Consider the following 27,308-nt stretch of genomic DNA (forward strand, 5'->3'; position numbering starts at 1 on the left):
TCGTGGCTGGACAAACTTTTCAACCCCGTTGGATACGGCCGACAGGTTTGGTTTTGTCTGGTGGATGAGACGTACACTGCGTATCGCGGATACGCGAACCGATATATTATATTTTCCGCTCTGGTAGCTTTTATTAGCCTTTTTCTATTGTGCTTTTATTATTTAGTTTTTTAATCAATTTCTGACGTTTCCGTTCCTCGGTGGTTTGAAGATTCGAAGCAGTAAATCAATGAATGACCGACGAAAACGCGCGTGTGACTCGCCGAGCTGGTTTGGTGATTATAACGGTGCTTCACTGCTGACCCGAAGGTCGCGGGATTGAATCCCGGGCGCGTTTCGATAAAGACGCAATGCTTGAGGCCCGCGTGCTTAGATTTAAATGCGCGTTAAGGAACACCAGGTGGCCGAAATTGACGGAGCCCCCCACTGCGGTGTCTCTCGTCATAATGTCATGGTTTGGAGACGTCAAGCTCTACCTATTGTTGTTGAAATGCGGGCTTGGAATCGTTCGCGTCGGTCCACCAGAACGTTTATTAAAAAGATGAGAACCGCTTCATTTTAGGTCTCTTACCAGGTTTTCTTAGAGCTTATTTGTCTGTAATGAAACTGACGTCATTGCTGGGACTTTTTTTGTTGTTGTTGGGCTTCTTCGGCTTGATGCATTCGAAATCACGTTACCTCAGTAAATTTGAAAGTTAGGTGCGCCGACTATCTATTCATGGGGAAATTCGCCGCGCACTAAGGACACAAATACCTCAATTGACTGAACGTATCAATGACGCGTCCACCGACGCATGTCGTCTGCGTTAGTGTATGCCGCAAATTATGTTTATAGGGTTAGGAGCATGTGTGCTAAGTGTTGTGTTCGGCGTTCTTTGGCGGGCATGTGTTGTCCTTGAAATGCGCCGGCTAACCGCTGCTTTAAGTCGCATTTAAAAACCACGCTTTGCTCCAAGTGGCACCCTAGCGCTGCGATGTCCTTCATCAATAGCTGCTCGACTTTGACGTGTCTGTACATTGATTGCACCAAGTTTAACGTAAATCTTATCACAAATAAACAGCGTTTTCAGTCGCTGTTTGTTTTGTTCTGGCTTTTTAACGTATGGTCCTCGTTGCGTGCTCATATTACTGGCCAAAAGCAAGAGTTTGCTGGTATGGTTTTATCGGACAGCTTTTCCGGTTGGGTGAAGGCTTAAGCACTGCGAGTGTGTTTTACGCAGCGCTTTCTGTGTTTCTCCGATTCATTGCTCTTGCTTTGAGCGATTGATTTTGGCACGCGGAGTATATACACCTCGCAAAATTGATACCTAAATTTTATGCCCGTTTGCTCGAGTCACAATAAAAGTTTATATAAGAAACCTTAGTAAAGAGTTTCGGCCATTTTTTTTTTTTTTTCAGTAAACTACCTAAGACAGAGTTTCACCAACGGCAGGTAGCATGCTATACGTGATACAGTCGTTGTCGCGGTTCTTTGGCGGCTGTATAATAAACTTGTGCGTGACCCATATCGGGGACTACGCAGCAATTTTTGTTTTAACGGGAACTTTCGTCCATAAATGCTGCGGTGGTGAGCAGGAAAGCCGAAGTATCCATCATTTCGCACAGTACATCTTTGCCGTCGGAACAAAGTGACATTCAATTGGTAGCCTCCGCCCCGCCGCGGTGGTCCAGTGGCTAAGGTACTCGGCTGCTGACCCACAGGGCGCGGGTTCGAATCCCGGCTGCATTTCCGATGGAGGTGGAAATGTTGTAGGCCCGTGCGCTCAGATTTGTGTGCACGTTAAAGAACCCCAGGTGGTCTGAATTTTCGGAGCCCTCCACTACGGCGTCTCTCATAATCATATAGCGGTTTTGGGACGTTAAACCCCACATATCAATCAATTGGTAGCCTCCGGCCATGTATTTTAGTTGCATGCCTCTAGGCATGTGTTGCTGCACTGGTGCTTGAAATCAACAGCTGTTCTTTGTTATCTGTGCAGTGTATGTTGTGCTCGTGACCGTGATCTTTGCTTAGCCAGCCGCGCGTTCTGGCACTGACTGTCACGAAGAGCAGATGGCCAATGTGGCAGGACTCGCCGACAGCCTGAAAACCTTAGCGCTGCAGGGGACGTGGACAAGTGAGCCTGGGTTTTAGTGAGAGATAGAGCTGTTGTTGAAGGGGAGAACGGCGCAAATAAAGGCCCCTGTGAGTCCTTATTTCCTCGAACAGTGACAGCATGCTTCTCGCCATCTCCTTGTTGAGTCACGTCACGAAATTCCTTTTCATGACCTGCATGCGTGGAACGCTACCTCTCAAGTCGACTGCCGTAGTGCCGGCCTTGCTCTCAAGCTATGTTAAATCGCCAACACTTGCTGCGACAGAGAAGTGCGGCGTGCCATGCGGCTCCTCCACGTGGGAGTTAACATGCGATGAAAATACGAAAAAAAATTAATAAAATATAATAATAAAGGCAGGTGCACACTATTGTTACTCCGGTGGAAACTTAATCGAGAGCAACGACAGAAAAAGAGCGGCACTTCGACTTCACCAGTGAACATGGATAGTTCAAGCGACAACGACTTTTTTTTTACTTTATGGAAGTGTGCGACTATATATCTGTGTGTGTGTGCGCGCGGTTCGCGTTTTCTGGCTTTATACTATACCTCTGCCAGAGATGTTCCTGATATCTTTTAGTGGTGCATTTCATTGAGACATCGCTTCTTTGAAGGAAAAAAAAAAGACTAAGAGATATGGTTCCGTTAATGGTTTTTGTCTTTGATATAGGTTTGTGAATTATGGCGCAGTTGGCACTTAGCCACTGTACTTGCAGTAGTCATTCGAGGATAGTGTAAAAGGGCCGACGGTATACGCGCATGCAAGAACGTTCCTTCCCTTGTGGCGCGGCTGAAGGCGATTCGCACCGGGCCCGATTACGGCGTGCTGCTTTGGAGACGGGGCTCAAGTGTGCTCCAAGTTTTTGCATATCTCCCTTATTCCTTTTTATTTGCTGAGACACCACTTGTCACCAAACGCGACACTCTCTAGTGTTTGACGTGCATGTCTTCTCTCCCTCTCTACGCCTTTACGTGCCAAGTATTTTTTTTAGGATTGTTTGACCAGTGTGGCGACGAGTAGCAGTGCAACGCGGAACGATTACAGAATAAACGCGGTACGCGTGGCCAACTCTCAGCTGCGCTGGGGTACACAAAACGCATCGGTTAAATTACATTTCGCGTGTGCTCCTCGGTCAGAGCATCGCATCGTGTCATTTGTTGAGCGCCTAACTCAGCTCGGCCGTGCAAATGCCGGGCTGTAGCTTTGTGACTTCGCGTCTCCCCTTTACGCGATAGCTTGAACTCCATTACGTGGCGCCTTTAATGATTGCTACTTTGGTGTGCGAACCGTCTCCAAAAATGAGCCACACAGTTTCGCAGTACGGCAACGAAATTGCAACGTTGCATTTCGCATCCCGTTGTGCGGCTGATCTGTATGGCGCACGCTGCCAGCGGTGGGTAGAAAGAATTGAAGGTCTCGTTTACAGGCGAGCAAGACCCATCCGTTACAGTTCGCACCTCGAAATCGGGCAACTATCGCACGTCATCTCGAAGTAGGCTTTCTGTCGTGTTCTTTCTCCGTGGTTTCGAACCACCGCTCGACTTTCCACGACCACTGGCACTGTCTCGGTGTTGGCGGCACACATGGCTGCGGTAGGGTCATCCGGCTCCTTGGGTCCCATCCGCGGCCATATTTGTCTGTTCTTCCTCGTGCACGCGTCTGCCCTTGTTTTGCTGCGCGAAAAGTGGAGGGATGCGTTCCCTTTTTGTTTATTTGCTTTCTCTCTCTCCCCCGCCGCTGAGCCTTTCTTGTGGTCGCTCGGTGCGCTCGTAGCGTACTACCGCCAGCGGAGGTTGTAAGGCGTCCTCCTGCGGCTCTCTCTGGTTGGCTGCGGCCGGGCGTTAGTGTATCCTTGGCAGGCTAATTGACTGGCGTCCGGATAGCTGCCGGCGCGCACCCGAGCCGCCGGTAATTACGGCCGAGCCACGGCGGCGACGGGAAACGAGAGACGACGAGCGTCTCGCGTTGCGCTGACAAATGGCGCCAATTTGGACACCCTCACGGTACCCCCGCTACTTCTCCCTCCCCTCTGCCGAGCTTTGCCGCGGCGACCGTATACCAAAGAAACGGGAGCTCAACACCTCCCCCCTCTCCATATTCCGCGTGGTGTCCAAAGGCCCTGTTTTTCTATCCCGTTTCGTTTTGCTTCATTGGTGGCTTTCTGTGGCCGCCTGCGCGATTCTTCGCCGTTCGCTGCTACGCGTGTGCCGCATCGGCCACCGGAGAACGCGCTCCCAGTCACCCGGAGACGAAGGCTTTCGTTGCCCGCGATAAATAAGGTGCCAGCAGCCGCGGCGGCTCCTGTGTCGTGCGGGCGTGCGCGCTGTTGCTTTTCCCGCAGGGCTTCTGTGCCGTGTACGAAAGCGTGGTTCGGGGAGCATTGAATGTTATGGCTTTTGTTTTTCTATCGCTTCCTTTCGAGCACATGCCGCACTAGAAACTGAGAGAGAAACGAGGTATTTAAGACGGTACGTGCTACTCGTTACGAGTCTATTCATTACTTCCCCTGCCAAATAACTGCTATTGAAAATAGTAGTCAAGCTTTTTATTAGCACGTTGTAGCGACTTGCCGTTTTTTTTTTTGTACTACCAAAGACGTCGGTGATTGAGCAAGACGAAAAAAAAAAAAAAAGGCGTTTCTCTCCTCGCCCCGGTCAAAGGTATCGCTGTGTAACACTGCACAATGTCATATGTCTTAGTTCAGGGCAAAGTTCAGTAGAGCACAGGATTGGCGCACAGGAAACACTTTCGCAATTGAGCCATTCCCATGAAAGTAGCTGATGTCTCCAAACCTCTGTACACTCGTAAGTCAGCACTTCTTGTCTCAGCAGAAACAAATGGTATGGTCTTGTCACGCTGAAGGGAGAGAGGTGATCAGTGAGTCCAGCAGCACGAGATCGCATTCACATAAGCAGCTATGGGATCAGCCCAACAGGGGCGCAGGCAGAAATTTTCTTCATGAAGCGTGGGGGGGAGTGGCACCCCCTGGCTATGCCATTAAGCCCGAGCACCAAAGCTGATCTCTAGCATTAATATTTTTTTTTCACAGAGTTGCGTTTACTTTCCGCTTATTTGTAGCTGTGCGTAAAGTCAGTCAGCAGTTGCGTGTAAGAACTGCGCCAACAGGTTTGGGCAGTAGATATTTGGTTAAGTTACTGCAGTGGAGGTGCCAGGCAGGATTTTTGCACTGGAAAGGAAGGAAAGCAGTCCACCGCCCCCACCCCCGCCCGTGCTGGCACCGCCCCAGAATCTCTGGCGTATATTCGCACACACACTGAGTACCCTCACCATTGTCATTCAGAAAAGTTGCTAAAATATGTTGATTGAAGTACGTGTGCTGCTGCAGATGCATGTATATAACGGAGCGAAATTCCTGCCCTGAAATTGTAACAGTAGGGCCTTGCTGTGAGAGGATATGACTCGAGCTTACCTCGCCTCCAGTTTCTGAAGACAAAAATCTAAAAAAAAAATAGCACTGATTTCGGTGAGCGTAACGGACCCATTGGGCACGCGCTCAGGATGTTTATATCTCTCTTTTTTGTGAAGAAAGGAGAGGGGGGAGGTGGCGGATGCGGATTCTGACGCGGGAAATGCTTTCGCCACTGCAGCCTCGGAATTGGACGCCTATTTTCCCCGCAAGGACGTTGGCCGCCGTTCCGGCAAGTGGTCTCCCCCCGCAGACGGCGAAGCCACGAAAAGAAGTTCGGCGCTGACGCGACAGCTGGAGCAGTTTCCCGTGGCGCCCAACAACCCGTTCAACGAGTACACGCGCTTCGATGGCAAGGTGAGCATACGCATCGAGAATCAACGGCAGGATACTTGTGCTTCGAGCAGTCATCACTGCTCGAATTGGGGAGTGAAAGATTACCAGCAATAAAAGATTGATAGCATGTTGAGGCTTGCTCCTGCCAGGGTGGGCAAATATGAGACTGTGGCAGAGAGAGACTTAGAACTAGGCAAGAGAGGTAGCGCTTTCCAGTGGCTCCTGCATGCAGTGCGAGGGTGCCAGGCCTACACTAAATAATATCTAACTAGTACTTTGGCAGCTGGTGTCAGGTGTGCAGAAAGTCATTCTTACTTGTGACTATCTTGTGACTGCTTCATGTGCGAACCATCAGCAAATGTGTCAAATTCGCACAACATAATTCTAAGACAGCCACTACGACATTGCTACAAAAAAAAGGGAAGTAATGTCACTTTGTGTGAGATTAATCATTCCTAATTAGCATGTAATTAAATATTTAATTATTCTGCTGTAAGTCGTGTTCCATTTTTTCATATGAATCAAATTGTAGGCTTAGAGCACATGCACAATGTGTCTTTGTTTTCAGAGCAAAGAAATGCAGTACTTTTGACTTCAGTCTCGGAACACAGCCAAGCCTTCAGACATAGTAGGGCCTTCACCAAAGTGGTCAGCTAGAGCCTGAGGGGGTCCGCCTTATGTACGGCTGACTCAGAAGCCAATGTTTTAGTCGCACACAATCGTACCGTGCACGATTAATGTCCCCTTTCTATATCGCGAGTCATCGCAGCTACACTGGTTCGGCCAAATAAGGCAACAGGCTAGGTCAACAAAACAATACTTTAATGCTACGCTATCAATAACGCGTAAATGTCACGTAGAGGGACTGTTCGCTCTAGGAAGATAACAAAGGGTAGACGCTTACACATTGGGTCGTCTAAGTCCTTGTCTCACAGGTGGTATCCGATCCAGTTAAAAAAAAACGATTGGAACCCATTGGAAAATTTCAACTTGGTTTCAATTGGTTTTATTTATAAATTAGTATACCATGGGCCATTTGGACTGATTGGGCCAATTGGTTATTAGCCAATTGGGTCAAATGATGCAGTAGCATATAATCAATCGAGCCAATTGAGTGTATTCCTATTGGACCAATTGGTTGAATTCCAATTGGGTCAAATGGTGTGGTCAGTACATAACCAATTGGGCTGATTAGCTGTATGTTAATTGGTACAATTGGCATACTGCACCACTTGAATCAATTGGTTTTAATTGGTTCTAGTGGCACAGTTAGCACATTTGTCTGTAAAAGTGGTGAAGCTTGACACCTTAGTGGTGAACCATGCCCAAGTGAAATTTCAAGATTATTTTTAAAATTGGCCAGAACTTGCACGGATCTCAGCTGGTATATCGCATGTCACGTAGTTAGTTCTTTGATAGGCCCAGGACCTGTGGATCCAGCGAACTTCACACAGTCAAGGTGGGGAAACTCGGAAGTTTATTTCAACACTTGCAGCAGGTGTTGTTATAATGGGAAAATATCCTCAAGTAAGCAATGTGCTTGCACGCATCCTCATACACCACGTGAAAGAAATTAAGGCAATAATGACTCATCAAACGTACACAAATACAGCAGACATATAGCTTTACCAAATAACAGGTGGCATTAACCTGTTTGTGTTTAGCAATACAACATTAAAATGACCCTTAGCGCAATGTGAACTAGCCTCCCGATTCCCCCAACCAGGGATGGTTCCCTCGCTGAGGGAGGGTGACCTGTTTCACGAGCCGAGAAAGGGAATAGCGTGCGCAGGCCGCGGGGTGACAAGTCCCTTCGAAAGCGGCTTCAGTGTCTCGTTTCTCTAAGGGACAGACATGTCCTTGCAACTAGGTTGTGGTAAAAGGGAAAGGAACCATGGGCACCTGTGTTTCCCCACAAGCCATAGACGGCACGTTGAGGTTAAGGGAAGGCACAGTGATTATGTGGAATCCTCAGTTCATCTTATGCACAATGTATCTTGCTTTTACTTAATAACTAGTCCTAAGAACCGGTTTCTGATAGCTTTGCCATGTTTGAGATAGGCATGTCTCATATCATGTAAATAGTCGGAAAGCTAGATGCCACTAAAGCGGATGGGCTCAGGACTTTTGCAGTTAAACTAAAACATAAAATAGGCATTGGGACAGACTATTTGCTGTTGTATGTTTGAACACTGGCAGGACTGCGGTAAAGTCATTCCTGTATGCAAAGATGGAGACAGACCGTTCAAGTGCCTCTAGTTACAGACAAATATCTCTGTAAAGTTTATGGCAATGTTTGAAAAAATTCTATCAGCATAGATAACATGATGTGCATCCAAACTTAACATAATTTGCTCAAAGCAGCTGGGTTTCCGAGCTCACAGATGTAAATATACTGCAGTTTTGGTATTAAGCCAACAAGTCAACAAAGCCTTGAACGACAATACGATTGCCGTCGTAGTCTCCCTAGATACAAGGAGAGCTTTCAATTCATGTTGAGTAAGCTTCATGACTATGGCTCCTGAGGCAAAATTCACCAGCTTCTTAAATGTCATTTCGCCGACCGACAGCAACGAGTAGTAATGGATACTGTCTTGTCCTCTAGTCAATCAGTGGTTTGTGGGGTATCACAAGGCTCAGTTATTGGACACATTCTTCTTATTCACTGTATGTTAATGATTTCCCCTCTGTCCTACTCTACTCGGAAGCCTTAGTGTATGCAGATGATGCGGCATCAATTTCTGTTGGCGACACCTTAAGGGATATCGAAGATAAAATTAAAGAAGAATTACAGAGAGTACATTTGGGGTTTAAGCAAAACCACCTAAATATTCACACAGACTAAAACTAAATAGCCTTTAATTCTAGTATGTAGTAACTAGTTTTTCCAAGGCTCAACTTAGTTCTAGATACTGCGCTAGTATAGTGAGTAGTCTTGTCTAAGTGCTTAGGAGTCATGTTTGATTCGGATATGAATGAGAAATCTCACATAGAAAAGACGGGCTCCGAGCTAGCATATCGGTGTCGTATGCTACTAAAAGCCCGTGAATGCTCTGGCGCAACAGTTCTGCGCTTCCTGTGTTTCTTATTTATGCACAGTCACTTGAGCTACTGCATAGCATCATGGGGCTGTACCTGAATATAAAACTCATTTGAAATGTATTAATCACCTTAAAAAAAGTGGCAATTAGGATCATTAAAGTATTAAGCAAGACTGATAATACAAAACAACTGTTCCAACATGTGCGTATACTACCGCTGGACTTTGTTAACATCTCCAGTGTTGCTGATATAGTGCACAGAATAATAAAGCATGATGACCCATTCCTTTTAAAGAAGTAAAGACACGATTTTAAGGCACCCAAGTGGGGACATCTTTCATTTCCTTGGTATGTGCTATCAATGCTCCGAGGGTCCCGTTGCAGTCTTGTACTTTGGGACCCTCTTCTGTATGTTTTACTCCCTGTAACATCCTTTTATGACATGATAATAAACTGATTGAATGCTCTCCACGTATTGGAGCCAGACAGCACGTGTAAAATATATTACTTCGATTTTAACGTTTTCGTCACCCAGCATCTGCACGCCAGCCCCACCGCGATAAGCATTATCATGACAAGTCAACATGGTTCGCTGGGTTTACGGTGTCCTGTGTGCAGCCTAAATTGCCAAAATATCAGACGTCGGAGTCTCTGGATGACCATTAACCCATCGTTGTTCTCGTGAACCATGCGCGATTCACAGCAAATGGGCAGCTGTTGCTTGTATGTCACGTGTTACAGTCCTCTTGTGGCATCAGACCTCTTCTCAATATGTCACTGCGAAGCCACCCCTTCTATAAGGAAACATAAATTGCTGTTTTATGGTAGCGGTATTAAAAATATATTCAATGCGTTCTCAACCATTGCGACACTTTATTTTAGGGTTCTCTACATCTGCGTTTTTATTTCGAACAGCAACCCAAAAATATTTAGAAGTCATGTCAGTACTACTTTAAGCATCTTTACGTTACCTGCACGCTGTACAAATTCACTGATTGCCAGAAACGCCTACCGCCGGAAGGTCCATAAAATTTCACGGCGCTCTAATTTGGGATGCCATACCAACTAATTTGGAAGAGGCGAATAATTTTTGTGTGGCCATGAAGTACCTTATGTACAGTTTTTAAGTGTTACGACTGTCTAAGTGGTTATTTTGTCTACTGTAATTCCCTGTTTTCATGTGTTTTTTAAATATTTGTATCCAATTTGTTGCCCTTTGTCACTGTTGTAACTACTTGTGCTGCAATTATGTAGGCATGTCACACCATTGGTCTCGCTACTAGCCAGTTAGGCTATATGGGACCAAACGAGTGTTTGCGAAGTTTTATGTTACGTGGATTTTAAAGTCACGATAAAAAAAAAAGAAAGTGTTCACATATGCAGACGCTCTGTATTATCTCGCTATTTGAATTGGACAATCCTTATCACTTACAAGTGAGGTTGAGATGTTCTTAGCCACTCTAGGCAGAAAGCGGACAGCTGCAATATTTGGAAACTCGAATTTTATCAGACTAGCAAAATTGTGCTACACTGCTTTATACATGCGACGTGTCAGTGAGAACAGTTGTAGCGTTGCATCTGTTTCATTGCTGTGTGGTTTCATTGGCAAGCCGCAGCAGATGAGCAAGTTTATTTACCCTGCTGCTGCCGTTGATAAAGATAGTCATCATGAGCTGTAACAAAGTGGCCGATGATGACTGTATTCATCATCAATGGCTATATTATACTCGGATAACGAGTACAATCATCGTTGGCCATTTTGTTCCATATCATGACAACTGGTATATTTGTCTTGAAAAGAAAAAAAAAATTGGTCCTACATGGAACCAGTGAAGACTATACTAGCAGTGATAATTGTGTTTCTTGACACTAGATGACCATACTTGTCTTTGTTGGGTCATTTGTGTCTTGGCTTCCGTTATTCATTGTATTGCCATGTGGTACAGTCACCTTTGAGTTGACTTTTCTTATGTGATAAGTAAAATAAGAGAGCCCCATTGAATTTAGATAATTGTACCATTTTAATTTTAAAAAAGAACAAAAGATTGAGTGAAAAAGAAATTTTTACTAATTTTAGCACATTCTTTATTTGTTTGGCAGCGAAAGGGTTAATTAAACCAAGGCAGCACACGGGGGACATATGCATTAAAAATGCCTCTGTAAGCATGCTTGTGACCATAACTTCAGCCCTATTGTACTTGTATGCTGGGATGAAAAAATATCAATGTTTTCTCTGCAAAGCAGCATTTATTTCATGAATTCATAAATTATTGAAAATAGAAAATTGGCATTTCAAACACCCTGGCAATGCATTTTTCATAGTGGTGCATCACTACATGATCAGTGATGTGCAAATAGAAGGTCAGCTTTGAAGTGTGGCAGCTTGGGCTAGTTGGTATGGCATGACGATAGTTATAGCGCGAGAACGAAACGACGACACAGAGACAAGAAGGACACGGAAGACACGAGCGCTCGTGTCTTCCGTGTCCTTCTTGTCTCTGTGTCGTCGTTTTGTTCTCGCGCTATAACTATCGTCAGCTTTGAGTTTTGTCAAGTCACTGACGATGTTCAAGTGAGAGATTGTTCTTTACCATTATTTATGAGATTGGTCAGTCAGCTCATTAAATTCACAGAGCATTCATAAATTTGATTAACTTTTGTGTGGTTAAGAAATTTCACAATCTATAGTGAAACTTTCTTTTTAACTTGACCAACCTTTACTTAATTCTTTTGAGAGCTTGAAATTTGTAGTAAATTTTAGACTAGAGCCTTGTGACAATAAAGTAAAAACGGCTTTCTTGAATGAGTTGTCAAATTTTCTGCCTTGGGATACCTGGCACTCGCACACTAATGCAATCCTCGAGAGTCAGGAACAATGAGGTTATTCGTTAAAGGTAAATCTTTTGCAAAAGCAATATCTAAAAACATTTTCTTCAGAATTTATTTTGCTTGGCACTTTGTCATAGTGTTCGTTCAACCACAGGAAATGTCCGTTACATCTCACTTTAAAACATCCCTGCAGCACCTTTTTTAAGAAAGCATTGAATGGCTTCATTGAGGGAGTTAATTGTCTCACTAATTGACTACCACAAAAATATTTAAAATTCGTCAAGTACAAGAAAGGGGATGACAAGGGGGCGAGTCTATTCGTCAGCGTGCATTATGACTTTGGGCATTTCTTTTCTTCAAACACACTTCTTACTTTTAGCGTGATCGTGAGCGAGCGCGGGGGCATGGTGTAGCATGCCATAGTGGTAGTGGTAACTATGCAGCTCCTGATGCTCAAATCAGCCAATAGCCACCGACATTGGGTTTATGGTGCAGTCATTTGTGCTTGTGGCATCATTTGTCAACAGAAGAGAGTAATTTCTAGATAACTTCTAGAATAATTATAGTTTCTAGGCTGCGTGCTGCGCTGTATGTATGGCTCCTATGTTCTCAGGAGCCTGGACTTGTAATCAGCACCATTTTTCGATCGTGTTCAAAAAATATTGCAGTGCCTCTTTAAAGGAGTCATTTCACAGCATGTAGCTGTTGTTCTTCAGATAAGGTTTTGTTCATTTTATTCTTGGTCTGCCACAGCGGAGCAGTGGCTAAGGTGATCGGCTGCTGACCCAAATGTTGCAGGTTCGATCCCGACTACAGCGATTGCATTTTGATAGAGGCAAAATGTTAGCGGCCCATGTACTGTGCGATGGCGAAGAATGCCACATGGTCAAAATTTTCGGTGTCCTTCTCTACGGTGTCTCTCATAATCATATCTTGGTTTTGGAACGTAATACCAAAGATATTATTATTGTTTTATTCTTGAAAAGATGATTTTTATAAAGTGCCACAAAAACTGTGTACTACTGCAAAGTGTCTCTTGAAAAAAAAAAAAAAAAAAAGCCTTGGATTATGTCTAAAACAATTGGTGTAAAAAATACCTTCATATTACCTGGGAGTACAATAGTAAATTTGTGTGTATATATGTAAGCAGCATATAAATACACAGTAGTAGTGCAGCAAGCTTCAAATATCTTCCCTCTTTCTTTTTATTACTTGGACTTTTTTCTTCTTTTGAAAATTACACCTTTAGAACAGCTTCAGAAGCCTGTGTACTCGTATGCATACTTTCCAACAGTTCCAAACTTTTTAAAATCTATGTACAGTTGCACCCACATGAATCGAGCTCGTGGAAAAGCTAAGTTTTTTTTATATACTGAATAATTCGATATAAGACATTTAATGAGATTGCTGTATATTTGGTGCTAATTTACATGTTCGAGTTGGCTTCACTGCACTGCTAGATCATAATCTTAGGAAGACTCGTTCGTAGCGAGTGCAGCTATGTGCAGGGGTGAGTTATACGGGAAAAAATGTGATATTGATAGCGATGGCGCCTCAAAGTTATGCTCAGCCGTGCGTACTCGTCTGGCGCCAGAAGTGTAAAGTCTGCCTTAGTCCTAATGTTGGCCTTGTTCTTCAACATCTCACTGAGCCTGCATATCGGTACCTGTACACAGTAGTGATGTAAGGCAAGGAAGTTCTTTTGCTTATGTTTGAACATCTTGTTTGAATAGCAGGTTCTTCTGTTTTACGGTATCGATCACAGCAACAAACGAGCGGTAAATTGAACAGCTACCCGCAGCGTCATCATGAAGCAGCGACACAACAGTGACCGATTGTAAGTGCAGAAAGCACGTGATGCCAAGCAGTAGTCTCTGCTTGTCCCGCCCAGTGTCCTCCTAATCACGCCACTTGGTCTCCCAAACAGTCATTGAAATGTCTTGCGTGGGAAAAGACCAACCTCATCATAGGGAAAGCCAGCTTGTTTGGGTGTTTTCTGCTGCCCGATGGTCAATATATGAAGTTATCCGGCTGTTTCAGTTCGATGGTGCTTTAGGTTTTCCCATGCACTTATGTTATAGTGTTGTTGTGATTGAAAATAGTTGAATATAAAGGATCATTCAGTGTACCGGAGTTCGATATACCGTATTTACTCGCATAATCCTCACACTTTTTTTGCCGAAAAATCGATGCAAAGTTGGGGGTGCGAGAATTATGCGGGGAAAGCTTTCCACGAAAGCGCAGAGAGCGAAAAAGAAAACAAAGTGGCCCTCAGATCTGGATTCTCACACTAGCAACTTACATCAAGCTTTAAGAAGTACTAATTAGAACTTACCTCAACAATAAAAGCAGAGGTTCAACACAAGGCAAGATTTATTTGAGACACAAAAAGTGGAAGCAAATAGCTGAGAATTAGAATACCATACGCAAAGCTTGTGGGCGTTGCGGGCGTGGCAGTAGCATTCGTTGCTCAACAGGAGCCCTCAAAAGGTAAGCGTAGGACGTCAGTATTGGGCTGATGGCTATTTAACAGAATTGTCCGCAGTTTCCTTCTGAAGAAATAAAGTTTATCATCAATCCCAGTTTTAGGCACACGGCAGGCCCAACGTGCCTTGGTGGCTTTCAGCTGCCGTCACCAATAGCGAACACAAAACACATAGGCTCCGAAGGGCCTACCGGCGGCCCTGTCGCTGTTGTTTAGTGCATGATCTATCACTTGCAGCTTGAAGCAGCCATGTAGCTTCAGTGTCGCCCCATAACGTGCCAGGATTACCGACACAACATACAAAACACGCCGCAACGTGCACTGGCCACTTCGGCTTAGCTTGGATTGGAATGATTCTTCGTGCAATAGTACGCTTGATGCTCAAGAGATGGCGCCAGATGTGCACGCTATCATCATCAGTGGTTGGAACGAGCAGATGACATTATTGCGGCAGTTTTTGGGGGTGCGATAATTACTCGAGGAAAAAAAATCGTGTTTTTCTTGGGCGATGTGGGGGGTGCGAGAATTATGCGAGTGCGAGGATTACGCGAGTAAATACGGTAGTTGGGTTCAACTGTGTACAAACTTGTTCTTCGGCTTTTTTTTTTGCATGTTTCGTCAATTTTTACTGAAAGTAGAATCAGTTTATGAAACAGTTTTTGTAATCAATTCCCGACCTTAGATCTGAAAGTCTTCTGAAGTAAGTTTACACATAATTCTGAAACAGGTCAAATCCACAACTGCAGTGCTATTGAAGATGGCACCGGGGCATTAGTACAGTACGTTCATTCTTTGCCTTTGCAGCTTCATGGTTGCTGCTGCTGCTTGTGCGCCGTGTCAAGTGGCAAATGTGTGCCCACTTATCTATCCCATGAAAAGTGTGTGCCCAGTCCAATCCTTTGAAACAGAAATGCTCCTTCTATTTTGGTGTCATGGGCAAGGAATTTTCACCAATGTCAAGGTTCATCTGTTGGCAGCTATGATGGTGGAATTGTACACGCGACATGAGGCTGTGACACAGTTGTACATATGCACAATGGTTGCTCAGGTGAGCGAGCCAGCACACCGTCGAATCAACATCTTCATGAGCATGCTGCCTCCGGAGGAGCGGGGATTCCCCATTGTGGTGTCGGCATTGCCTGGTGCCCGAATCCAGGACCTCATAGGCCTTGTATGTTGGCACTACACCAACGAGGGGCGTTCACCAAAACTCAGGTATGTGTGTGTCCCCTTTTTTTGTGTTGATTTAGGTAGCTGGTTGTTTCTCATCTATTACAGTGTCATAGTTAGTTTTCATACTCGACAAATCTAATCCCATTTACTAGCAGTATGAAAGGGAACGCCTAGATTTCTTTCAAGAGGTCATATTGGCCTAATGCAGATGATCATATTGGCTTTACGCATTGCACAAGTGGCCAATGTGATGAATGTTTTGCTAGAATACTAGTAGTACTTGTTTGGTTGGGTAGTTTCGTAGATCACTAGTAATCATTGTTTTAGAATGAATTTGGCATTCCGTGTGGTGTTGCTAAGGGGTGTACTTTCTTGTATCTTTTATGTCTTGCCATTTTTATGCAGAAACACTTGCAGTGAAAACGTTCTTTCCACGTGCTGTTAGGGGGAGTTAAAAAAATATTGCTGCTCTTACTTGAACTGATTAATGCTGCTGTTTGCATGTAGTTTTTTCAGTGTGCTTCTAGGATGCAAAATGTGTCTTAATTTTTGTGCCATTACTGTTTAGTGTCGATGGACTCTCTCTGAACAGACATATATATGCCCTGTGCCAACAGCGTGGTGCAAATGAGTCACTTTGACTCAAGTTATGTTTGCAATAATCTTGTACTTAAACACATGAAGCAACAACACTATTTCTCACAAAAATCATGAACTGCGTAGTCTGGTACAACATGTGTACATGCTACCCTCGGTCAGCAGCCAACAGGTTATCACAAGGTTGAATTCTTCAACCTGTAGCTAGGTTTCTGTCATTACAATGTGATACATCACCGAGGGGGACTGATTGTGGGCAGTTGGGTAAAATGTAGCCAGGTAGAAGGGTCTAAGGTTTAGCAAAAACTGGACTTTCATTATTTATCATTCGTATGCAGCAATAAGCACTGTACATGGTACTGGACTGCTCTAGGAATGCCAGAAATTTATTTGCAATTGATATCATATTTATCATGTTTTTCACTGGTCGGTCTACAGCATGTATTTGTTTTTGCCTTATGGTGATGAATCCAAATTTCATTGCAGAAGGATCTTGCTTTTCACATGTGTTTTTGGATAAACTCTTTCGGCGCTAGATTGCTCCTACTTGTAAATGTGCTGATTCAGGCAGATTAGGCTGTCACATGCCCATGTCACATTCATTGTATTTTGTGTTAGATTGCAGTACCAGTTTGGGCCACACGTTTGCAGACTTCTAACATGCTCCCTTCAGAGTGTTTCCGCTTTTTGCTGGTAGGTTCACCTTCATAAGATATGAGTGCTCTCTCTAGGATTTTGGCGGCTGCTTTGAATCGATCATTGAAATTATCCAATGTAGAAATGTTATGTTGATGTTGCAATGAGCTTTATGTGCTGTGGCTTTAGAAAGTTTGCTTTCTGGTAGTTTTTCTTTTTCAGATAATAACAAAAAAGTGCAAACTACCATAAGTAAGAAGCTTGCAGATCACAGTGCTGTTGTGTTACAGTAACACAACACCCCGCGATTGTCTTTTCTGACTGCAATTTACCGAGTGTCTGATTGCCATGCCCTGACATCATAAGTTCACTGGGGCTGCGTTGTCCACTCCAAGAAGAGGGCACTTGTAGATGGTGAAGAAACAAAAATGATTCATTAGTGAAAAGTTTATTGACATAACGTGGCACGAAAACAACTTCCACAAACGACTTATGCACCAGTTCCACTATTCCTGGCCCCAGCGGACCGCACGCACGCGCATAGATGAGCACTCCCGACGAACATTTACCGACCACTCTCCTGGGCTGTTCGTTGTGCTTGCTTAGAAAGCATTCGCTCATGAAGGCACATGCTCAGTGGCGCTCATCACTCCTTGTTATCACCGCCACTGTGGATGAGGGTGGTTATCTTCAATCTCTACAAGTTCAAGAATATCTCTTGTGCTGTGAGGCGCGAGAGACCGACTTTGAGAATGGGGGAAACGGTGGTAATGCAGCTCAAGTCCCCTATTGGTGTTGTAGTCTTCTAAACTTGTATGACAAAGCCCTTCAGTAAACCCATGCTTGCTGACGTAGGTACCTGCCTTCATGCATTTTGATGCCTGCATCCTTGGGTTTGGCATTCTCCAGAAATCACTTGCAGTAGGTTTGCTTGATTCTGCACCAGTCTTGCTGTACTAGTATGTGACCACTGTCAAGTCAACCAATTAATCTCCAACTTTTACTACATCGGTGCCTATCCAAGAAGCATCCAGAGTGCATGGAGGCAGGTTTTGTAGATACTGATGAACGTACAAGTGCTACTACTTGTAACTAACAAGCTCACTACAATGATAGCCTTGAAACATATAGGTAGTCAGGGTTCAACCCCTACCCCAAATTTTCAATTTTGCTTGTGTATATATACACACACATATGAACAAATGAACATACATAAAGTATAGCAAAAAACTAAATTCTGGCTACGACCCCATCTTCAACTATCCAACCAGTGGCATGTCCGGCAAGGCACTACGTATTCTTAATGTACAGGCTGATTTGGGTGCACGTTAAAGAACCCCAGGTGGTCAAAATTTCCGGAGCCCTCCACTATGGCGTCTCTCATAATCAAATAGTGGTTTTGGGACGTTAAACCCCACAAATCAATCAATTAATGTACAGGCTGGGCAAATTAGCTGCTGTGGATCCATGTTCTATGTCATTCACAGTTTCTAAACTCTCCTTGGTATCACCACTGTACTATTGCATGGCCCTATGATAAAGCAGAATTTTTTCCACACTTTGCCACAAATAAAAAAAAAAAGCCTTGTAGTAATTTGTGGTTTGTGGATAATTACACTGTATCTTTTTAATATGTACATATTAACAAGCTTTTACAGTGGTGCATGAAATTGCAGAGCAGGGATTTATCGATATGTCTAGGCCTTTACCGCTCTGTCACTTTCTTGAAAAAGTGTGGAATTTAAACTGGTAAGTACAATGAATAGTAGTCGGTTATTGATAGCATACTGGGAATAGTTTGACAGTGACTCAACTATCAATAATAGGTGTAATCCTATTCAGAATCACCAGTAGCCACACCTGAAACAAATTCATTTGTGACCTTGCCCACAAATGTAAGAGAGCAGGGTAAATAATGTAAATTAATGAACTTCAGATTGCAGTATAATGCCAGACTGCCACGAGAGTGGCGTTGTGGGACTTTACTTGATGCTGACGTCTCTGTGGTGCGTAATGTGTTCACCACACATGGGCATCTGTGCAGGCCTAGTGTGTCTCAGTACTGCTTGAGGATTGCGGAAGAAAGTGGAGAAATTGATGAGGACTTCCCGCCACTGGACCCTCGGGAACCTGTGACAAAGTTTGAGTTCCCGTACCTGGCCTTGGCCGAGGTGGAGAGGGAAGATTTTCCCACAGGACCTCTGCTCACCTTGTGAGTTGTTTTGCCAATGCAGCGGTGCAGTTGCCGAAACACTCTTGAGCTTGCACTCTTTCAGAACATTATCCGAGCATATGCATCACAGAGCTAGCACTAATTGCTCTTGTGCTGGCTTTATCAACGAGGGCCATGACAACAGCACACAAGAGATGGGCAACTCTCATAGATGCGCTGTACTTATTTGTCACAAGTAGACTGTACAATTGTACAGTAGAACTTTATTGGTATATTCCCGTCGCATTTTTTTCTGTTAGGCTTTGAACTGCCAGTCATGCTTCATTATTTTGTCCAATAACTGCGCTGAGAAACACATTGCAACAGCAGAGCTTGTTTAACGTTGTAGTTGATCACGACGTAGGCCATGACATCAGAATAGAAGCTGTCAGGAACACAGTTATCAGTGCAAATACCTCATGCAGTTACATTGATACACAGGCAGTCAGATAAACTGGAAACGAAAAGTAAAAATTGTGTGCTAAGGGTTGACCCATGCGGCAGATAAAGATTAGAGCTGTGTGAATAGCGAAATTTCAGGTGCGAAGCAAATTCGAAAATTGGAGTGTGAGTGCGAATCTAATATAATATTTTCTGAATATTTCTAAAATATTTTTCTAATTGTTCGACACAAAAATGTGGGAAAGAAAAGTTGGAGAGGATTTATGAGCATATTCTTATAAGATATAGCAACATGAAAGTTTTTCTTTTCGCAAGGTAAATGAAGCGCTGGCGGGATGGTATTTCATAGTTGTCTTATCAAGAATGAGGCATGTACATGATTTGGTGCAGCAAAGGAGTTGCCGAGAACTCTTTGCACCTAAAAGGCAAAGATTCTATTTCCCCAGCCTCTCCTTCTCTTTCAACCTCTGTGGTAGCCTAACTGCTGTGGCAGGCAAGGTTGTGCTCCTTCCGAGTTAAGAGTTCCAAATCTTTCTCGCAGACATCAACATACAATAACATTTAAAACTTTGGATGCTAAAAATTTTTGGCATCCGATTTTTCGGACTTCCTGCCCAAATTTCAGGTTGGAAACAGCATTCATTGAGCCCCCACCTCTGCGACATTTGTAATCTTCATGTTGGAACCAGAAGGAAGGAAGGAAGAGAAAACTTTATTGGGAAGGAACTTAATTGCGAACCAAAGAACATAATTACGTTCTCATATTGCAGCAAAGTTGCCTTTCAAGCTACACTACAGTCGCAAATATATTGACTCATGAAACCAGAGTTTTCCCGACTCAATACATTTGCGACTGTAGCGGAGTTTGAAAGGCAGCTTTGCCGCAATACGAGAATGGAATGAGCTCGAGCATAATAAAAATTTGAAGAGGTCACTTTCAATCGGACGTTGATTGCATTTGTCTTTGGGGAGTTCGAAGAGTAAAAATTGCAGTGCGAGTCGAATAGAGTAGCAAGCACTATGCAAGAAATATTCGAAATATCGAATATTCGCAAACTCCTAATTAAAATCCTTGTGGCAATGGACCATTGCGAAGTCCATTGGCATTGAACAACAGTTTGTGTGAAGTCGCTTTTCAGTATGCTATAACAAAGTAATTTGCAGCACGAGGCTTTAATAAAACACAAATTTTTTTCAGTAAAGTTTTCTATGTTTCAGTAGGAAAAGTCTACTTCATAGGTTCCTAGAAAAAAGACCTGGAGCTGAATTTTTGAAGCTTTTGATTCGTGTCAGTTTCCAGTGGTCGTCCATCTTGAGTAATTATATGTCCATCATCCCACTTGGCTGGTGACTGCCTGTAGATAAACGGTCGTAACGTATGCGCTTAATGGTGAAAAGGACCCAGGTGGATAACTATTTGTCATTATGCATAGTGAACAATTCCTGGCAAGGAACTTTACATATCATTACCAGATCAATAGCTCTGGCAGGTGGGATAGAAATACACTAAGAAAAACGTTTTTGCACAGATAGTATCGACTGTAAGTGGCCATCGTAACATTACCACACTGCGCAAGTGCAGCGCTCAGAGATCGAAACATAATACATTGGGCGGCTGCAGGTGTTTTTCACTCAGGTGGTGAGCACTCATGAAAGTGAGACAAGGAATTTCGCTATATGGTGAGGGGGAAAGCGAGGAAAGGAAAAGCCTGTCTGTGCTTTTGTTCTTTTCTGTGTTATATTTGTCCTTGTGGCTTGCAACTCATGGTGGCCTTGTGCTTCATTATGCAAAATGTGCAATCCAATCTTTCATGTAGCACAACCAGTGATCCGCCTACACAGCCTTCAAAGGCACATTGAACAACTGTTGACTGCATGCGGTCATATTGCATTATTGCCCTCAGTTTAGGAGCTCGCTTTCTCAAGCACTTGGCTGTAGCACAATATGTGCAGGCAGCCACATGCTCCGAGTGGAGTTTCAGTAGCCAAGAACTCTACATACCTGTAAACTTTGCTGAACTTTTGTGAAGTCTACGAAATGAATCTCATGCTACGACATCAGAAAGATTGCATCTGGTATTTAAAAAGTGTTTAAAAAGTAAGTTTTGTGTACAGGACCATCTTAAAGCTCTTGATAGGTGAACCAATGTGAGTTTACAAGAGTAAGTATGCAAAAAAAAAAAAAAAATGTGACGGTACCTGCAGCACCATCTTGTGGCACTAGCTCTAAGGGGCCACACAGTTATCATTGACCTTACTAGTGGTCCCACTTCCATCACAAGTCTACAGCTGCAAAAGTTATTTCATATCCATCAAGCATAAGCAGAGCTATCATAAACACCCTCTCTTACTTTTAATCATCACAAGAGCTCTCAAAGGTACAAAGGGGTGGGAGGGATGGTAAGAAGGGGATGCGCCGCCCAAAAGTCAAGCTACCGTGTGTCACTGCCGTGAGCACTTTTTTTTTGTTTTACTATCATGTTGGACACTACTACGGTTAAAATATGCACAGCATCGGCATATCACTGCACCTTATGGGCAGCAATAATATTTATGCAACGCAGCATGGGAGCCCCGCCGCGGTGGTCTAGTGGCTAAGGTACTCGGCTGCTGACCCGCAGGTCGCGGGATCGAATCCCGGCTGCGGCGGCTGCATTTCCGATCGAGGCGGAAATGTTGTAGGCCCGTGTGCTCAGATTTGGGTGCACATTAAAGAACCCCAGGTGGTCGAAATTTTCGGAGCCCTCCACTACGGCGTCTCTCATAATCATATGGTGGTTTTGGGACGTTAAACCCCACATATCAATCAATCAATCAACGCAGCGTGGGACCCCCAAAATTATGTGCTGCTGCACCATTCATAACTGCGGCCTGTACTTGTTGTGATCGCTTGCTCCTGCCAACCGTGTTGCTTGCCAAGGAGAGAGCAAGGGATTTTTGAATTTGTTCAAATAAGTGACATGAATTGTCACTTATCTAGTACTGACAATCAGTGCACATGTTCACTGGAGCCTTGACTACAGATCAGCAGTATTTTTTGTCTATGGTCAGAAAGAGTTGCAGCGCACCTTTTCAGAAAGTCCTGTCAGTGGCAGTGAAATGATCGAGATAAGTTACTGTGATCTAAAAGCAACATTTCTTGCTAGTGTGTTCAGGTTGGGTGTTAGTACTTGTTTGCTGCATCTAATGGAGCATGCTATTGTCCCCTCGCCTGTCATGCTCCCAAGGTTTTTACAAATCTTTATATTCAAAAATTGGAAGATATACATGTGCATTTATTTTGGCCTACCAATGCTAGGCTGCCTTTTTTTTTTTTAAACACTATAGGGGATCCCAGAGACAAAGTTGAAGGGCACTTAATCTTTGCCTCAAGAGTTAAAACGTGATAGCATAATCAGGTTCTGTTAGCATCGACATCTGAATCAGTAGCCTCACATGGCTTCTTGGGGGTACGTACACCTAAACCGCGGTACAAAGGAAGGAACGTTCGTTCGTGCAACATTAGCCATTTCAAACTATCCTATACTACCTACTACATGTATGGTTGCTAAGTGCGCTCTAAGCCCTCATTCTTCCTCATGAGAATAAGTTAAGTACCCATTTTCCCTTTCTTAAGGCAACACGCTAACCTGAGCAGCTGCTCACTTTGGTGATGCTTTTGATGATGATGATAATTTAAAATGTCTAAGTGATGGTAATGGGTGGACCTAAAATCCCCTCACTCGATGCGCTAGTCACATGTCTTGAAGGGGCCCTGCAATATTTTTTTAGCATGGCCAGAAAACGCTGCCAATCGGTAGTAGAGGCTTCCGAAAACACGCGAGCGAAATGTTATAGTGCAGCAGCATGTGGCCTGGAATTCGAAAATAAAGTATGAAAGTCAGCTAAAAATTACTTTATCTTTCCTTGACAAATCAGGGAATATGCCCAAAAATCACACGTAGATGACCCATCTGTCAGCCATTGGCTGATTTGAACATGGCACACTCGGTTGTTGCAGAAATCGCCGCCAGGGGCCGTCACTTGTCCACGCGTGCACGAGTGATCGCACTGGAAAAGTTGCGTATTCAATGGGAAAAAAAAGCAAAAAAGTGCTCAAGGTCACAAGGCACGCGTGACGTTTTTGCCCCTCTCATCCCTTTCTGCTTAGCTCCCAGCGTTTGCTCGGGATGAGAGGAGAGAGAATGCGATTGCAGGGTGTGACAAATCTTTGTAACTGTGCTCGTACTGGACGGATTATTAAAATTTTTGCGGCGTTGAACTTGTGAAGAAATACGCTTTTCCAGCGAAATAATTTCGTAGTTACTTAAAAAAGTGTTTCAGAGCCCCTTTAACGCCTGGCATGATTCTACACTTCTGCCACACAACAGTACATGCATTGAGGACACTCATCACATTACAAGTCATTCCTATTGGGGTTTTTAGACGCGGTTCCAAGCAATGGTGTGGCTCTGTGGTAGAACACCTGCTTGCCACGCAGACTATCTGGGTTTCATTCCCTTTAGAACCAAAGTTTTCTTTACTATTTCTTTATTTGCATCTTAAAATTTTGTTTGTGGACAACACTGATTTTTCACTCCCAGCCACTGACAACAACACCAGAATATCAGCGAAACGAGCTCTTCAACGCAATCTTGTTGAAATGACGGCAGTGTCATGAGGGACAAGCATTCAAAATGTCATGACACAGAATCGCCAGTGCAGTGCACACATTGTCATCATCATTACCGATGCTTTAATGTGTTTACTTGGGGTTAGCATTTTTCTGTTCCAATTTGCCACTACAACATTTAGAAACATAGGCTACACACATACTGCGAAGGACTCCTTTTTCCTTGCACGGTCAAAGATACTGGCCTAGCAAGCGTTCCTCAAGGTTGTGGTTCTTGCAGACCTGTAACCAAACGCTTTGCCTTCATGCTCCCGTCTGCATTGACTAGACACTATCTTTACACGCCTCCGACTCCTTTCTGTTTTCTCTTCTTTCTATCATCTTTACTTCTCTTCCCTGTCCCAAAAGTGCTAAGCCGTGCCCTCACTACAGGAGACAGAAAATAGTGTCCTTTTTTTGCTCTTTCTCTAAACCACTCTCTCTCTCTCTCTCTATTTTCTCTCTGCGTTCTTCACTACTGCCTGACATTCCCAGGCAGAAGGGTTTTGGTGAGTGGGGAATTGTATTTTGCACATGGAATCATCTTTTGCGGCTATGGTGGCTACAAATGATCCAGGTACACGCAAACGAAGTTGATCAGCTAGTCAAGACTGTTGAACAAAATTGCTGAACTATAAAGAAAATTATGCGCATGGAACAAAGATCGGGAAACGAAAAAAAAATGTTGCTGCTATGTTGTGTATTGCGGTAGGCAATCAGTACTTGTCCAGTCAAGGTGCAGATGCAGAACACAATCATTACGTGATTTTTTCTGTGAATCTTATGCATTTAAATATAGCTTCTTGACTCCTGGTTCTTCTTGCAGCCACACCAAGGATGGTTTCACGAAAGTCCAGATTCCCAGTCTAGATGCCACATTGCGAGAAGTGCTCGACCAAATGCTCAAGAAGCGCAAGGGCTTGCTACGCTCATTGGGTAAGTCTTGGAGAGTTTCGTCTTGTCTCTTTAACTTCTCTTAAATGTAAGAAGAGTCCACTGGGAATGCATGAGAGGTGCCTAGCAACTTGTCACGCCGTCTTGGGGCCACTAAATGTTGTTATTATAGATTAGGTTATAATATAATACAGTTGTTGACAGATTTTTCTAAATCCAAAAATTCGAACTTGTTGGATATTTCAGACTTCAAAAATGCATCGTCAAGGTTCCCAATGCACTAGTGCACTTTTGTCTCCAATTTTTCGGACGAATGTATGGTCGAAAACTTTTCCGCGCTAAATCCTTTGTTTTGAGCTATGCCGCTCGATTTTGAAAACGGCCATGTTGGATTTTTTTGTTGGCTTGGTCGAGTTTGTCTTGCAGTGGCCATTTGTGTGGCCGCTAAGATTGGAAGCGCACATTATCTTCCGGTTTCCGAGGCCATGTCTGATCTTTCTTTGCTAGCAAAACGGCAAAACTTTCCTTTTCAGACAGCATTATCATCATCATTAATACGCCGTAGGTTTTTATTTTCCAGGCCTTTGTTTTTCTGGTCGTCATTACGCACATGGTCGTGTTAGGAATGTGCCAAGTGTGTTTGAGTCGTCGTGTGCTTCACATGCTCGCTGCTGTTCGTGGTAGCATTTTAATGTTCGCGAAATACTGGGGGCTAACGTACTGTGCGGTGTCAGTGCAGGTAAAAGAAGCCCACATTGTGTAAATCCCACCAAACAGGCAAGATGTTACATACATCTTTTTGTGACCGACATCAAGTTTTGTTTGCTTTGTTCCATGGAGCCACCAACTTTGCCACCTGCAACGGTCGGCGGCCAAAGGGCTTGCCAAAGGGCTTGCCAACGATGTTACTGTAGCCCAGATAGAACTAAATTTTCTCCTCCTCAAAAACAGCATGAACCATGGCATTACTGAGAGTTTTTTTTTTTTTGTAGGCTTTTCTAATCCAAATAAACTTCATTTTCACGGTTGGACCATTTTGTCAGACTGTTCCAATTTTTCAGACTATTTTGTAGTCCCCGCCAGGTCCGAAAAATCGGTCGGCAACTGTACACAGTTGTTCTTTGACAAAAAAAATTGTGCACTTTGTTGTTTTAATTACAGTGAAAGCTTGCTATATTTGACGCTGGGTAATTTGCAAAATTCGATGATTTGTATGTGTTCTTTGTTCCTGGTGAGCATGCATTGTTCAACACAAAGGAGTCTTGTGCTGTGGTTGCATTGTAAAACAACTAGCAGGATGAAGAGAATTGGGAATTCTACTTTGTTTTTAGCACAGCAGGTATAGAATGTATGTACTCATCAAGAAAATGAAAATGTTAACACAAAGATGTATAACTGCGCTACACACGTAGACACACACACAGGTGTAGAGGAAGACATGTCGAAGCACCTCTTAAAATCTTCAAACCTGGTCCCTTATCTCATCACGTGTGTTTGTGCAGACTTGTCTTTCCATGTTTCCAGGAAGGATTAAATCCTCTGTATAAACACAGCACTTCGTTGGGGACCTATTTTTCTTTATGTAGAATCTATATAGGTACAAGCAGCACTTCGCCATCACAATGTCGGCGATGATTTCCGGAACACGGATTACAGAGGAGGGGGGGGGGGGGGACGCACAGGTTCGAAGATATAAGAGACCAGGTTCGAAGATTTGAAGGAGTGCTTCGACAAGTCTTCCTCTACACTTGTGTGTGTCTTATTTGTATGTGTGGAGCGTAGTTACCCCCTATGTGCCAATATGCACCAACTCGCCCAGCAAGTTCTAAACAAAACATGAAAATGTATTGAGTAATAGGCATTAGTTTATTGTTTGCTTGATACTTTTGATGATTCAGCATTGATTTAGTTCAAGCCCTTTTTCTAGTTCTGTCAAATTCAAATTAACATGCTTTTACTATAAATTCTACTCAATTTATGTTGCTGATGTGTGTTGGAAACAATGCTACAGGCGGTTTATTCTAACCATCACTTCACTTGCAAATGTGTAGGGCCCGAGTTCCATGTTGAAGACTACCGAGAAGTGGGCATCCCTATAGACTTGGACACCACCATCCGGACGAGCGGCACCCTTGAGTTCACCCTAGTGTCAGAGGACGGTGAGTGCCGCATAGTCTGTAAGATGGAAATAATCATCAGCATCATGTTGACTACACCAACCGCTGGGCAAAGGCCTCGCCCATGTTTTGCTAATCCCTCCAGTCCTCCATTTGATAGGGCCGGGTTATCTCTCAAACTTCTTGATCTCATCTGCCCACATAACTTTCTGCCCACCCCTGGCACGCTTGCCTTCCTCGCACGCTTGCCTCCTTTCACTTTGCAGCGAGCTGCTACAGGGTAAATCCTGTGTTGGCGAACCAGTTGGGTTTCACTGGGAGTACGAGGCCTCTTCTCGAGGTCGGGGCTATTCCTACCGTGTGCCCTGCTGCAGCTGAAAGCAGCGATTCGCTCTCCAAATGTCCGTGACATG

General features: G+C 43.9%; 1 protein-coding gene across 2 annotated transcripts in view; it reads left to right on the forward strand.

Annotated features, from left to right (window-relative positions):
* Positions 1-27,308, forward strand: part of Sin1 (SAPK-interacting protein 1) — a 141,758-nt gene that overhangs the window by 90,537 nt on the left and 23,913 nt on the right. For both annotated transcript variants that reach the window (XM_037413402.2, XM_075880000.1), the window contains exons 6-10: positions 5,704-5,879; positions 15,262-15,428; positions 18,664-18,831; positions 24,711-24,820; positions 26,830-26,937. In XM_037413402.2, coding sequence (XP_037269299.1) covers positions 5,704-5,879; positions 15,262-15,428; positions 18,664-18,831; positions 24,711-24,820; positions 26,830-26,937 — 729 coding nt within the window. The remainder of the gene's footprint in view (positions 1-5,703; positions 5,880-15,261; positions 15,429-18,663; positions 18,832-24,710; positions 24,821-26,829; positions 26,938-27,308) is intronic.

The sequence above is a fragment of the Rhipicephalus microplus genome, chromosome X (genome assembly GCF_043290135.1).
Source record: "Rhipicephalus microplus isolate Deutch F79 chromosome X, USDA_Rmic, whole genome shotgun sequence".
Lineage (NCBI taxonomy): Eukaryota > Metazoa > Arthropoda > Arachnida > Ixodida > Ixodidae > Rhipicephalus > Rhipicephalus microplus.